Source organism: Bufo bufo, chromosome 3 (genome assembly GCF_905171765.1).
Source record: "Bufo bufo chromosome 3, aBufBuf1.1, whole genome shotgun sequence".
Classification (NCBI taxonomy): domain Eukaryota; kingdom Metazoa; phylum Chordata; class Amphibia; order Anura; family Bufonidae; genus Bufo; species Bufo bufo.
In genome coordinates this window covers 542621536-542637664 of record NC_053391.1, presented here as the reverse complement: position 1 = coordinate 542637664, position 16129 = coordinate 542621536, and the positions used below count along the sequence as shown (strand labels likewise).

General features: G+C 43.8%; 1 protein-coding gene across 1 annotated transcript in view; it reads right to left on the bottom strand.

Annotated features, from left to right (window-relative positions):
* CNMD (chondromodulin) overlaps positions 1–16129 on the bottom strand; it is a 94311-nt gene that overhangs the window by 60926 nt on the left and 17256 nt on the right. Inside the window, exon 3 of the mRNA XM_040425387.1 lies at positions 5073–5213. Coding sequence (XP_040281321.1) covers positions 5073–5213 — 141 coding nt within the window. The remainder of the gene's footprint in view (positions 1–5072; positions 5214–16129) is intronic.

The following is a 16129-nucleotide window of genomic DNA, read 5'->3' as shown; positions in this document are numbered from 1 at the left end:
GCACACTGTCACATGTCCCTTATCAGCCAATAGAAGCTTGCAGGTCCTACTCCAGGTTTCCATAGCAACTGATCACAGGTTTTAGCAGTTCGCAGGTCCTTAAATATTTAGTCATATGACGTGTCAGGATTAGATACACAGCTCAGCAGGCAGTATCACACAGGATAGGATATTAGATACACAGCTCAGCAGGCAGTATCACACAGGATAGGATATCAGATACACAGCTCAGCAGGCAGTATCACACAGGATAGGATATCAGATACACAGCTCAGCAGGCAGAATCACACAGGATAGGATTAGATACACAGCTCAGCAGACGGTATCACACAGAATAGGATATTAGATACACAGCTCAGCAGACAGTATCACACAGGATAGGATTAGATACACAGCTCAGCAGGCAGTATCACACAGAATAGGATATTAGATACACAGCTCAGCAGGCGGTATCACACAGGATAGGATATTAGATACACAGCTCAGCAGGCAGTATCACACAGGATAGGATATTAGATACACAGCTCAGCAGGCAGTATCACACAGGATAGGATATCAGATACACAGCTCAGCAGGCAGTATCACACAGGATAGGATATCAGATACACAGCTCAGCAGGCAGTATCACACAGGATAGGATTAGATACACAGCTCAGCAGACGGTATCACACAGAATAGGATATTAGATACACAGCTCAGCAGACAGTATCACACAGGATAGGATTAGATACACAGCTCAGCAGACGGTATCACACAGGATAGGATTAGATACACAGCTCTGCAGACATTATCACACAGGATAGGATATCAGATACACAGCTCAGCAGACAGTATCACACAGGATAGGATTAGATACACAGCTCTGCAGACAGTATCACACAGGATAGGATTAGATACACAGCTCAGCAGACAGTATCACACAGAATAGGATTAGATACAGCAGCTCAGCAGACAGTATCACACAGGATAGGATTAGATACAGCAGCTCAGCAGACAGTATCACACAGGATAGGATTAGATACACAGCTGAGCAGACAGTATCACACAGAATAGGATATTAGATACACAGCTGAGCAGACAGTATCACACAGGATAGGATTAGATACACAGCTCTGCAGACAGTATCACACAGGATAGGATATCAGATACACAGCTCAGCAGACAGTATCACACAGGATAGGATTAGATACACAGCTCTGCAGACAGTATCACACAGGATAGGATTAGATACACAGCTCAGCAGACAGTATCACACAGGATAGGATTAGATACAGCAGCTCAGCAGACAGTATCACACAGGATAGGATTAGATACAGCAGCTCAGCAGACAGTATCACACAGGATAGGATTAGATACACAGCTGAGCAGACAGTATCACACAGAATAGGATATTAGATACACAGCTCAGCAGACAGTATCACACAGGATAGGATATCAGATACACAGCTCAGCAGACAGTATCACACAGGATAGGATTAGATACACAGCTCAGCAGACAGTATCACACAGGATAGGATATCAGATACACAGCTCAGCAGACAGTATCACACAGGATAGGATTAGATACACAGCTCAGCAGACACTATCACACAGGATAGGATTAGATACACAGCTCAGCAGACAGTATCACACAGGATAGGATTAGATACACAGCTCTGCAGACAGTATCACACAGGATAGGATTAGATACACAGCTCAGCAGACAGTATCACACAGGATAGGATTAGATACACAGCCCAGCAGACAGTATCACACAGGATAGGATTAGATACACAGCTCATCAGGCAGTATCACACAGGATAGGATATTAGATACACAGCTCAGCAGACAGTATCACACAGGATAGGATTAGATACACAGCTCAGCAGACAGTATCACACAGGATAAGATTAGATACACAGCTCAGCAGACAGTATCACACAGGATAGGATTAGATACACAGCTCAGCAGACAGTATCACACAGGATAAGATTAGATACACAGCTCAGCAGACAGTATCACACAGGATAGGATTAGATACACAGCTCAGCAGACAGTATCACACAGAATAGGATATTAGATACACAGCTCAGCAGACAGTGGGGCAGGGCACTGTAGATGTCACTGTTATGGGGGATACTGTCGATATCTTTTAACGACACACAGAAACATTAAATGAAATAGATGAAATATACCTGTGCGAAGCCGGGTCCTTCTGTTAGTAACATTTTATAACAGTTTATAAGGCTGAAAAAAGACATCTGTCCATCCAGTTCCGCCTGTTATCCTGCAAGTTGCTAGTAATTTTGTGTGTGTGCCTGCGGTCCATTCACAGCACCCATAGCACAATTGGATCTCCCCTCCAAGAACATAACACCCAGTCGGCTACACTAAATATTGTAATGATTTTGTGTCAGTTTATATCACTAGCTCGACACGTTTCTGTTCTAAGAAATACTCAACCTTTCATCAGGAGCTAAAGTTTGACAAAGAAAAGAAACATAAATCAAAGTAGCTGCATGCCACTGATGGTGTGCGTGCAGCCTGTAGCCTCCGGCTCTACACTGCGTGCAGAATTATTAGGCAAATGAGTATTTTGACCACATCATCCTCTTTATGCATGTTGTCTTACTCCAAGCTGTATAGGCTCAAAAGCCTACTACCAATTAAGCATATTAGGTGATGTGCATCTCTGTAATGAGAAGGGGTGTGGTCTAATGACATCAACACCCTATATCAGGTGTGCATAATTATTAGGCAACTTCCTTTCCTTTGGCAAAATGGGTCAAAAGAAGGACTTGACAGGCTCGGAAAAGTCAAAAATAGTGAGATATCTTGCAGAGGGATGCAGCACTCTTAAAATTGCAAAGCTTCTGAAGCGTGATCATCGAACAATCAAGCGTTTCATTCAAAATAGTCAACAGGGTCGCAAGAAGCGTGTGGAAAAACCAAGGCGCAAAATAACTGCCCATGAACTGAGAAAAGTCAAGCGTGCAGCTGCCAAGATGCCACTTGCCACCAGTTTGGCCATATTTCAGAGCTGCAACATCACTGGAGTGCCCAAAAGCACAAGGTGTGCAATACTCAGAGACATGGCCAAGGTAAGAAAGGCTGAAAGACGACCACCACTGAACAAGACACACAAGCTGAAACGTCAAGACTGGGCCAAGAAATATCTCAAGACTGATTTTTCTAAGGTTTTATGGACTGATGAAATGAGAGTGAGTCTTGATGGGCCAGATGGATGGGCCCGTGGCTGGATTGGTAAAGGGCAGAGAGCTCCAGTCCGACTCAGACGCCAGCAAGGTGGAGGTGGAGTACTGGTTTGGGCTGGTATCATCAAAGATGAGCTTGTGGGGCCTTTTCGGGTTGAGGATGGAGTCAAGCTCAACTCCCAGTCCTACTGCCAGTTTCTGGAAGACACCTTCTTCAAGCAGTGGTACAGGAAGAAGTCTGCATCCTTCAAGAAAAACATGATTTTCATGCAGGACAATGCTCCATCACACGCGTCCAAGTACTCCACAGCGTGGCTGGCAAGAAAGGGTATAAAAGAAGAAAATCTAATGACATGGCCTTCTTGTTCACCTGATCTGAACCCCATTGAGAACCTGTGGTCCATCATCAAATGTGAGATTTACAAGGAGGGAAAACAGTACACCTCTCTGAACAGTGTCTGGGAGGCTGTGGTTGCTGCTGCACGCAATGTTGATGGTGAACAGATCAAAACACTGACAGAATCCATGGATGGCAGGCTTTTGAGTGTCCTTGCAAAGAAAGGTGGCTATATTGGTCACTGATTTGTTTTTGTTTTGTTTTTGAATGTCAGAAATGTATATTTGTGAATGTTGAGATGTTATATTGGTTTCACTGGTAAAAATAAATAATTGAAATGGGTATATATTTGTTTTTTGTTAAGTTGCCTAATAATTATGCACAGTAATAGTCACCTGCACACACAGATATCCCCCTAAAATAGCTAAAACTAAAAACAAACTGAAAACTACTTCCAAAAATATTCAGCTTTGATATTAATGAGTTTTTTGGGTTCATTGAGAACATGGTTGTTGTTCAATAATAAAATTAATCCTCAAAAATACAACTTGCCTAATAATTCTGCACTCCCTGTATAGTGGCCGTGACGCGGCTGCCGCTTGCCGCCCGCTAAGTAGAACTAACCACGCCCCCTGGACTAAGCCATAATGGCAGGATTAGGCTACTTTCACACTACCGTTCAGAGCGGGTCCGTCTGATGTCTGCTCAGACGGATCCGCTCCTATAATGCAGACGTTTGTATCCGTTCAGAACGGATCCGTCTGCATTATAGTTGAAAAAAAATTCTAAGTGTGAAAGTAGCCTGAACGGATCCGTCCAGACTTTACATTGAAGTCAATGGGGGACGGATCCGTTTGAAGATTGAGCCATATTGTGTCATCTTCAAACGGATCCGTCCCCATCGACTTACATTGTAAGTCTGGACGGATCCGCTTGCCTCCGCACGGCCAGGCGGACACCCGAACGCTGCAAGCAGCTTTCAGGTGTCCACTTGCTGAGCGGAACGGAGGCTGAACGCCGCCAGACTGATGCATTCTGAGCGGATCCGCGTCCACTCAGAATGCATTAGGGCAGTACGGATGCTTTCGGGGCCGCTTGTGAACCCCTTCAAACGGAGCTCACAAGCGGACACCCGAACGCTAGTGTGAAAGTAGCCTAACATGTCACGGAGGAGGAGTGTCAGACACGGAACTCCCCCTAACTCCGACAATACATTGCGATGTATTCAGAGGGCTAAACAACAGCAAGAAGTCATCTGTATGGCGGTTCTTATCTTATGGGGCAAATTGCTAACTGAACGTGGCGAGGTAGCGCCAGATAGTGGTGTAGATCAAAGCACAATTCCTATTGATGTGATATTCAATCCAGGATTGTATAACTCCTGCTCTGTTTTATTGGTATTATTCGTTAAAGTTGATTTTAGTGTTATTTACTCAGGCAGTTAACAAGTCCAAATGTCACAAAGAGTTTTTTTTAAAAAGCTCTTTTTCTGAAATCTTACTAACAGAACTGTAAGAGATAAGAGAAGCAGTGGTACTCACAATCTGGAAATCATGCACCTCTACAGCTTCATCATTACCAGTCCCAGTCTTGAATGTTTCTAGATTGCTCCCAGCATCAATTTCCATCGATCCTTCTTGTATCTTGCCATTAATGCTCATAGTGTAGTGGACATTATAAACCTGTAGAAATAATAAAATAGTGTAAACTGAAAAAGAAGTATAAACCCACAGGGAAAAGCTAATGTAATCATGTTATTGCCATGGTGGGAAAGTGAACATACGGATGTCTTCATTCGTTTCTCTTCAGAATCACTGTCTTAGTACTGGCAGATTATATACAATACCTTTACATTTACACGTTGTCTGATCACATGTAACATCTTCAGAGCCATACATTTCAACCATGATTACTACTGATCATATCCAAAGCTGGATGTGCCCTGAGCAGTTTGGCTCAATAAGATGATGAGGCTGGAAGTCACAAAATATATGGCCACACTTTGACACTGTCTAAACCGCGCTGACAGTTTCAGTAAAAGGAATGGTAATGCCCAGTTTTCAGTTTGCTCATACATTTCCTAGAGAGCGGTACAATAATGAGTGTCTGCAGGCAGCAGTGAAGCATGGTGGAGGTATCTACTAGTTTGGGGCCGATTTTCTGCCCGATGATCACTAACAAGTGATCGTAGGAACGCTCGTCATTCATCTGGCAGTCTAATACTGCCGCCGATTGCACAATGAATTGAGCAAACGCTCATTCATCCGGCAATTCAGATCTTTCAGCATGCTGCAAGATCAGGAGTACCCGACCTCAGATTGTGGTGTCTAATTACAATCTGCCGCCGCCAAACCACTGCACACTGCAGCGCATGGGGACAAGCGATGGCATAACAATCGCTCCTCCCCATGCTGCTGAGGCGATTGCTGCATGTAATAGCAGTGATCTCCTCTGCTAGAGAGATTGTGATTGCTGGGAGGGAATGCTTCCCTCCCAACAATCGTCTGTGTGATCGGGGTGTCTAATACACCCTTTAGGGCTGTATTACACCAACAGATTATCTGACCAATATCTGTCCAATCAGACCAATAGTTGGTGCGTATAACAAAAGATCTGTGTGTGTAATAGGCCATCGCACCAATGATTGGTCAGAAATCTGTCAGATAATCTGTTGGTGTAATGCATACAATGAGAGATTGAAGGACTTCAGTGAGCCTACATCCACAGAAGATCTGTGATTAGTTCTCCAAGATGTTAGAAACAACCTCCCTGCCGAGCTCCTTCAAAAACGTTCTATACGTGTACCTAGAGTCAAGCTGTTTTAAAGGGTTTCTACCACCAGAAATACTGTTATGTAGCTGACTGATATAGCGATGCGCTAATGTCCGCACTACATAACAGTATGTTTTTTACCTTTCTCCCTGCAGCCGTTCTGATAAAATAAGCACTTTTATAATATGCTAATGAGCCTCTAGGTGCTATGTGGGCGTAAAATCAGCACCTAGAGGCTCCGTCTACTCACCCTTTATCCCGCCCAGGTCCCCTGTTCTGCCCACCCCGCTCCTCTTGATTGATGTCACTGTTTCCTGCATCGGAGACGAAATCCCGCGCCTGCGCTGTTCACTATTGTATTCGGCGCAGGTGCAGTTAGTGAATGAAACGCTCCTGTTGCCGGATTCCTCACTGCGCCTGCGCCGACTATGTCACAGTGAGGAAGTCGGCATCAGGAGAGCGGCCCTCACTCACTGCGCCGAATACAGAAGTGAACAGCGCAGGCGCAGGAAACAGTGATGCAGGGAACAGTGACATCAATCAAGAGGAGCAGGGCGGGCAGAACAGGGGACCTGGGCGGGATAAAGGGTGAGTAGACGAGCCTCTAGGTGCTGATTTTACGCCCACATAGCACCTAGAGGCTCATTAGCATATTATAAAAGTGCTTATTTTATCAGAACGGCTGCAGGGAGAAAGGTAAAAAACATACTGTTATGTAGTGCGGACATTAGCACATCGCCAATATCAGTCAGCTACATAACAGTATTTCTGGTGGTAGAAACCCTTTAAAGGCAAAGGGAGGTCACATCAAATAATGATCTGATTTAGATTTATCTCTTGTTCATTCACTTTGCATTTTGTTAATTTCTAAAAATAAACTATTAACACTTCTATTTATGAAAGCATTTTTACTTTGCAGCATTTTTTTCACACCTGCTTATAACTTTTGCACAGCACTGCATTAGGTTACATGTACTAATAGAAAGCATATCCCATACTACTGGTTAAAGCAGACAGGCATGCACAGCGAAGCACCATCATGCTTTGTATACCAGGTTTCAGGAGGGTAACCTGCATCTGAAATGCAGTGTCCAAACCACAAAACTCCTTTAAACCAGTCCTGTATTTCCAATATATGGTTATTCTTTGTGTCTGTATTGAAAGTATAGTAATAACATTCTTGGTCACCCTGTCTTGGTGGAGAATGTTAATGGCCTACTTTCAGCCAGGGTGCTAAATACGCAAAGATGGCAATAAAATGCTGTCAAATATGCGTGAAAAGTGCTCAAAAAGACATTGGAAGATGGAAAAGAGGAGCAGAGGAACGAGTGAGAGAGCTGTATGCTATGATTTGCCAGAAAAAAAGAATATTGAGACAAGTTCAATCTTAAAATAGTGCACAAGGTGGAGAACGTGTTTGCATTTAGTACACAATGGAAGAGAAAAACAAATGGAAGGCCTCCGACCCTGGAGCCTTGGCACTTCCATTTACATTCTTGATGTACTTAATATGTATTCTGATGACATTCACCAGCTTATATCTTTTGACTGATAAATATATTTACTGACTATGATGTAAGATGTTTCTTCAAAGCAACACACTGTACAGATGATGTATCTGTCTATCTATCTGATAGAAAACAGAGGTTTAAAGGGTTACTCTCACTCTGGGTATTAGCTTACTACTGTGCTCCTGTCCTTGATCTAATAACCTTAACCTTGCGTGACGGTATGACCTGACCTTGCCACTGTGTTTTAGGACTGTGGCGCTTTTGTGTTCTGCACTTGCCCCCTCTTGCACTGTGCTGTTTATAAGACAAGAAATATACGTTGCATGTCTGACCCTTCTACATCAGGGAGAGGCGGGCAACCTCCATTCACATATAATGGTCAGCCAGTCCCACCAAAATGGGGGGTTTCGTTGACATTCGTTTCATTTGTATGGCCACCTTAAAGGCTATGGACACTTTTGGGGACAATTTCTTTATGATTGCATTTTACTCATTTTGGGTTAAAAATAATTTTTTCAGTTGGTCTTTAGTAAAACTTTTCTGCAGTTTTTGCGTTACAGGGTTTAATTTTACTTTATTTGCCGACTGTCATTTTCACAGTGAGTCCCATCAGATGACAGCTAATGTGTAGCCCTAATTTCTGAACTCCTGACAGCTCATAAATACTCATAGTACTTATATTTTTTTTTTTTTTTTTTTATCAAACTGATTCTCTCCACTATTTCTGACAATTTCTGTGATGGAAGCCCCGAACTGAGCTTCCGATTTAGATGTGAAAGGAGCCTAAAATGAGTGTTTATAAGCTGTCAGGAATTCAGAGATACAGTTGCAAGAAAAAGTATGTGAACCCTTTGGAATGATATGGATTTCTGCACAAATTGGTCATAAAATGTGATCTGATCTTCATCTAAGTCACAACAATAGACAATCACAGTCTGCTTAAATTAATAACACACAAAGAATTAAATGTCTGTCTGCTTTAAACCCAGCAACACACTGAGGCAACAACTGGTTCACCCAAAAGACCCAACGCCTAAACACAAGATGGACAACATTGTGTACGCAGTCCAGTGCAATGAGGAATGCTCAGAACTGTATATCGGCGAAACAAAACAACAACTACATCAGCGTATGGCTCAGCATAGAAGAGCCAAAACCTCTGGTCAAGATTCAGCCGTGTACTTACATCTAAAAGAAACAGGTCACACCTTTGAAGACAGTCAAGTACGTGTTTTGGATAAGGAGGCCGATTGGTACAAACGAGGTGTGAAGGAGGCCATCTACGTAAAAATGGAGAAGCCAAGCTTGAATAGAGGCGGGCTTTAGACATCTATTGTCTGTCACATACAATGCTGTCTTGACACCTTTTTCTGGGAGGTCATTACCACCTACTGACTCCCATTAGGATAATGGAATCAACACCTTTGACCCCATGCTGGGTATAATGACCTCTGACCCCATGATGGGTATAATTACCAGATGTTGATTCAGTTACATATTTATTCCCAGAGAATTCTTGTACAGTCACTCAGAATTGAGAAAGCTTGTTGGAAGAACGAGTGAAACGTTTTCAAGAAATCTACAGTACGTCCAGTTGCCTTGATTTATTCTTTACAGATATTTTTTAATAATGACCAATTGAAAATATGATTTGTAGCCCAAAATGAGTAGAATGCAGTAATAAAAAATGTCCTTGAAGGGATGACAAATATTTTTGCCAGAGGTTTAAACACGGAGGTGTCCTACACGCCTCACTCTACTGAATTTAATACATCCAACAATTCTTATACTTTGCATGTAAATCATGAAATCTATTACATTTTTAAGACAAAGGACTTTGTTAATGGAAACATATTTTATTGGATGAAAATAATCTAAAAATATTTATGCATTATAGTTTCATTGTGCACTAATTATTACTTCTAGTTACTCAAAGAGTTTGTTTATCTCGTCCGCCTAAACTATTTTCTTTTACTTCCATTAGATTTTTTATGAAAGAAACAAAGAGAAGTATACAAAAGAAGTAGAAGACAATAGTTTAGGCAGAGGCAAGATAATGGAAAAAGAACAATTACCGATAAGGACTTTATTGTGCAATACATTAGTGAATAGCATACTTTTGTGCTCCTTTGCCCTTCACAAGAACTTCTCTAGTGAAGATTGCTTTAGGGCCAGTTTGCTTCCATTTAAAGGCTACTTTCACACTAGCGTTCGGAGCGGGTCCGTCTGATGTTTCATCAGACGGATCCGCTCCTATAATGCAGACGTTTGCATCCGTTCAGAACGGATCCGTCTGCATTATAACTTAGAAAAATTTCTAAGTGTGAAAGTAGCCTGAGCGGATCCGTCCAGACTTTACATTGAAAGTCAATGGGGGTGGATCCGTTTGAAGATTGAGCCATATTGTGTCATCTTCAAACGGATCCGTCCCCATTGACTTACATTGTAAGTCTGGACGGATCCGCTCGCCTCCGCACGGCCAGGCGGACACCCGAACGCTGCAAGCAGCGTTCAGGTGTCCGCTCACTGAGCGGAGCGGAGGCTGAACGCTGGCAGACGGATGCATTCTCAGTGGATCCGCCTCCACTGAGAATGCATTAGGGCCGGACGGCTGCGTTCAGGGCCGCTTGTGAGCCCCTTCAAACGGAGCTCACGAGCGGACACCTGAACGCAGGTGTGAAAGTAGCCTAAGTTGGAGAATGCTGCCAAACTGTGGCTATCAATAAATCATGTTCAACCCAAACATTTTGTTCTAAGATATTAACCAGAGGTCTCTGACCCCCAGTTTACTGCAGTTTCCCTCTGATCTTGACCGCTTTTTACTAATGGCAACTTTCTTCTGGCCTTGACAGCTTTTGGTTACTAACTGCAGCTTACCTCTTACCTGGACAGCTGTTGGTTACTGCCTCCATTTCCAAGTCTTTTAGTTTTGCATTTTGCTGTTATTTTTCATTTTCTTTCTTGCTTAACAAGTCAGCAATTTTTAATCTTAACATATTATAGTAAAGAAGAGTAGAGCAGTCAGAAACTTAGCTGAAGGTCTTCACCAAACATAGTTAACCAAACTCAAAATCAATACATTCACATCGAATAGCAAACAGTGTAACTCCTCCAAGTGCTAAGTGCCAATACAGACTTCCACCATCCTCAATAGCCTGTAATACAAAAAACAAAGACAGCCACTGCCTCCAATGGTATACACCGAACAGGAATATCAAATCGCATGGCATACACAGTCCATGTATGTGTTGGCCCAACTCAAGTTTTTCCTGGTGGCTCTTTTCTACCAAGGCAAAATTCCAATTGGGCCAGTACACACATGGACTGTGGCTGCCAACAATTAGATTTTATGATTACGCAATTTTTTATGAAAATGTTGTGACTGTAATGAAGCCTTTTTGTTAAATTAGTAGAGCTGTGTGCTGCTAAACCTTTTGAGGCCATGGCTTTTTCTTGTATTACAGGCTATTCTGAACAGGTGAACTCTTACAGGTGTTAAGACTTCTTGGTATTCAATATAAATGCATTGATTTTGACTCTGGTTTCTTGCGTTTGGTAAAGACCTTCAGCTAAAGCTACTTTCACATTAGCGGCATACTTCTCCGGCAGGCTTTTCCGGCGGGTGAACAGCCTGCAGGATATGTGCTGCCGCTAGTAAACTGTGCCGCCGGAAGTCCATTCACTATAATGGGGGCAGGCAGGAGGTCCGGCCGCAGCACGCCAAACATGTCGAGAGGCGGCTGGAATAAAACTACGACATGTTTCTGGTTACGCCAATCTTCTTTACTATGTATGTGTTGCTTTCAGATCTGAACAACCTGTTTTGATTGTGTAGTATCAGATATTGTGTGGCAACTCTCTAGGGTGCATTTTCTGAATCTGTTACAATCTTGATAACAATTTCGAGGTCTACTTGGGGCCTATTCTGACTGTGAGGGCATCAAATAATAATGTTTGTAAAGTTTGTCAAGTTCAGCCCATTATTCTGCACAACCTGCCTGGCTGATATGCAGGGGCGTTGCTAGGCTAAAACATTCCCCTGATATTTTGTCCCAGGCCCAGAATGTCCTGCCTGCCTGCAAGATACTACTGTATTTCCATCCTCAAGGTGGAGATACAATTGAATCTAATGCACAGGAAGAGCTGAAGGAGCTGTGGTGACATCACAGGTCATGTGACCATTAAAACAGGCAGTGGTTGAGAAGGACCTGAGATGATGTCACTATCATGTGACCTGTGCAGGAAAGGACAGCAGTGAAGAGATGTCCCCTGGGAAGAAGCTGTGGTGATGTATGCTACATGAGGAGAGGTAAGTGAAGGGAGAGGCAAAACAATGCTGGGAGCAGGGCAGTTTCTAGGGAATTTTGCCAACAGGGCAAACAATACAAAAGCGCCCCCCCCTTCCCCCCCTTCACATTTAAAGTTTCCACAGATCTCAGTTTGTTCATTCCTTTTCTTTTCAGTTTGTTTCCAGAAGCTCATGCGCACACATCTTCGGACAGGGGTGCGCAGCCCCCTCTGCCACATAGAAAGACACCAATGTTAATAAATGGCATAGGGTATTTATTAACATTAGGGACCAGGAAATTCAGCTTATATCTTTGACTTTGGCTTGTTGTTTCTGCAGTCCACCCCAACCCTCTATAGCAAATAACCTCCCTATATTGTTGCCCCTTTTAATACTGCCATCCTGTAGTGCCCACCAATACTATGCCCGGTGCTGCCCTATGTGCCTACATTAGTTTACGTTAAAACTTCTCAGAACATGATAAAATAATAAAAGTAGTGAAACTTTTTTGATCCCACTGCTCCCTTCTCAATCACTGGCTGCAGTGGTCTTATGTCTCAATAGAGGGGGATATAGAAGTACCAGCGAGGACACGGGAAGCAGTGTAAGGAGTGCGGCAGGGATCAGAGATGTATCACTACTTTTATTATCACATTCAAATCAGTTTTAGAAAATGAATTTCACATGGCTGGATAAACTCTTCTTAACACAGAGCCCACATGAGATCCCAAAATTAATGATGCAGACCTCCAGACAAGATCTCAAAATTTATCCAGATTCCAGATCAGTCCCCAAATTCATACAGACCCCAGATTAGACCCCAAGTCAGCCCTAAATCCTTTCAGACCCCAGAACAACCCCCAAATTCATACAGATCAGCCCACAAATTTATACAGGCCTAAAATGTATTCAGACCCCTGTCGCCCCCTATAACCTCCACCTCACTCCTTAGTACATTAAAGGGGTTGTCCGGGACATACCTCCATTTTCACCCCGGCAGCCCCCTTGACTTGAGCATAGGAGCAGTTCATGATCCGATGCTCTCCTTTGCCCTGCACTAAATTGCGCAAGGCAAAGGCATTTTTTGGAGATCCGGTGACGTACCGGGGCTCTCCATGGTGCTGCCAGGAAGCCCGGTGATGTCAGTAAAACAGCTAGGGCAGTGCTAAAGCCCTGCCATCAGAGCTGGTGACGTCACTGAAGAGGAAGTTTCCGCCCGGCAGTATGTTATTGAAAACAAAATAGCCCCTGCCCTGTGCGATCTAGCATGAGATGCTCCGATGCTAGCCTCAGGGGGGCTGCCTGGGTGAAAATAAGGGTATGTCCATGTTCAGCTCACACACACTGCACAGGCTGCTCTATCCCCTAAAATACTGCAGCCATAGAGAAGAGGGCCAGCGGTGAGTAAAGCTAGTGCTAAGAGCGCTATACTCACTGTTCCTTCAGCCTCCTTTACTAATGAGCGCTTCAACAATGGAAGCGCTCATTAGTTGCATCCTGGCCCTGCTGCTGATCAGCTGTAAACACCAGTGACCAGCGCCCCCTTTTTGCTTGTTGATGTGATGCGCCCATGCGGTGGCACCCCTCGCCCGGCTCTAGAAACGACCCTGGCTGGGAGTTGTGGTTATTTAACTGGGACTGTATGTTAAGGTTGAAGGGATGGATGTTATTTACATGGGACTGTATATTGATGGTGGCTGTAGGAGGGAGGGATGTTATTTACATGGGACTGTATGTTGTTGGTGGCTGTGGGAGGGAGTGTTGTTACTTACATGGGACTGAATGTTGGAGGGGTGATGTTTACATGGGATTGCATGTTGGAAGCGGCTGGGGAGGAGGTGATATTATTTACATGGGACTGTAGGTTGAACGTGGCTGGGGAGGAGATGATGTTATTTATATGGGACTGTATTTTGGAGGGGGCTGTAGAGAGAGGGGGATGTTATTTACATAGGACTGTATATTGGAGGGGGCCTGAGAGATGGTGTGATATTATTGACATGGGACTGTATTTTGGAGGGGGCCATAGAGAGAGAGAGAGAGGGATGTTATTTAAATGGGACTGTATATTGGAGGGGTCTGGAGAGATGGTGTGATGTTATTTACATGGGACTCTAAGGCGGAGGAAGGGAAATAGTGTTATTTATATGGGACTATATATTAGAGGTGCTGAAGGGAGTGGAGTCATGTTATTTACATGGGACTGTATTTTTGACGGAGCAGGAGAGATGGTGTGATGTTAGTTACCTGGGACTGTATGGTAGAGGGAGGAATATAACTACAGGGGGCACTGCAGGGTGAGCATTATAACAGTAGGGGGCAGGATAAATACGGTGGACACTGTACGGGTATTATAAATCCAGGAGACATTAGGCGTTCTTATTACTCTTGGGGGCTCTATAGGAGTGACTTATAGATCCGCCTTATTTCTACTATGGGGGCCTTATTATTACTGAGGGATCTATAGAGAGCTTTATTACCACTGGGGGGACAATAGGGGGGCCTTATTTCTACTAGGGGCTCTGTGAGGGCATTATTAATACTTCTAATAATGGGGGCATTCGTGGGGACTGTTGGGGGCACAGTAGGGTAGTATTACTAATGAGAGAATTCTAGAAGGGAAATACTATTGGGACTTTGCGGAGCACTATTACTATGGGGAGAACTATTATTTCTTAAGTATAGTATTTGGGGGTATTGGGGAGCACAGTGAGCAGCAGGATAACACTGTGGGGACTCCAGGTTGGGAGATGATGGCAGAAAAGTGAGGAAGCTAAGATGTCCGTGTGTCACATTCTGCAGAGACAAGGCAGCTGAGAGAAGTTGTACGGACCGAATGGAGAAGATGGTGACAGAGAAGATCTACATCGGAGGAGACGTCACCTGGGAGTCCCTGGATGTGACAGGTATGTGCTGCTGTATAGCAAGTACAGCAAAATGCGGTGTGCAGGGGGAGGATGACCCATTTCAAGCAATCTACTACATATTACATGTAGTTATTGTCATAAACGGAAGGTATCCAGTCAATAAATCAACTATTACAACATCATGTGAAGATAAGACTGGCACTAACTGTTAAGTTGCAATTCTTTTATCTTTATTTGTCACATAATAATACAATAGTGACGCGTTTCGGCTCTATGTATGAGCCTTTCTCACTGAGCTGAAACGCGTCACTATTGTATTATTATGTGACAAATAAAGATAAAAGAAATTGCAACTTACCAGTGAGTGGCTGTCACGAGGGTATCAAGAGCCACGTCTGACTTCGTTATACCCGGGGTCAGGAGGTCGCAGCGGGTGGCTGCGCGCTCTATATCTAAAGATCACGTTGTTTCTTAGTGATTGTTTTCTGTGTTTGCCTTGCTATCCTTTTTGTCTTAATCAGGGATCCGTAGCTTCCCCTTCTCAGCTGTTTCTTGTCTGCCACTCCCAACCTCCTTATATTCTCCCCTCACACTTCTCTAGTTGCCAGTTATAGAGCTTCCTGCCTGGACATCTATACTGACCCACTGGAGTTGTGAATCCTGGTTGTCGTTCCAGAGTGCTACCCTCCGGATCCCTGTTGGGCTTCTTGTTGTCTCCTGTTGTCGCCCACCTGGGATTATATGTTGAGTTTGTATTGTCTGTCCTTCCCTTGGTGTTTTCCTTTAGAGCTAGTGGTGCGGACTAGTGTTCCCACCGCCCTGTTCACTATCTAGGGCTCAGCTTAGGGAAAGCCAGGGCTTTAGGCACGTGATCGGCGTACGGGTGAGGAACCCGTCTAGGGACGTCAGGGCAGCCAGGTGCCAGCCGCTAGGTGAGTCAGGGGTCACCACCTTCCCTCTCACTTGGGCAGGGCCTTCCTTGTTCCCTCCCTCTGTGTCACGTATGTGATAGTCACGCTGACCGTGATATTATAACTGGCCTTTACTTTTTGAAAAAAAAATAAAAAAAAAAATTTTTTTTTGTTGTTTTTTTTTTCTCTACTTAGAATCCAATATGGATCCTATTGCTGCCTTGGCAAAACAGCTTCAAGGCCTGTCTT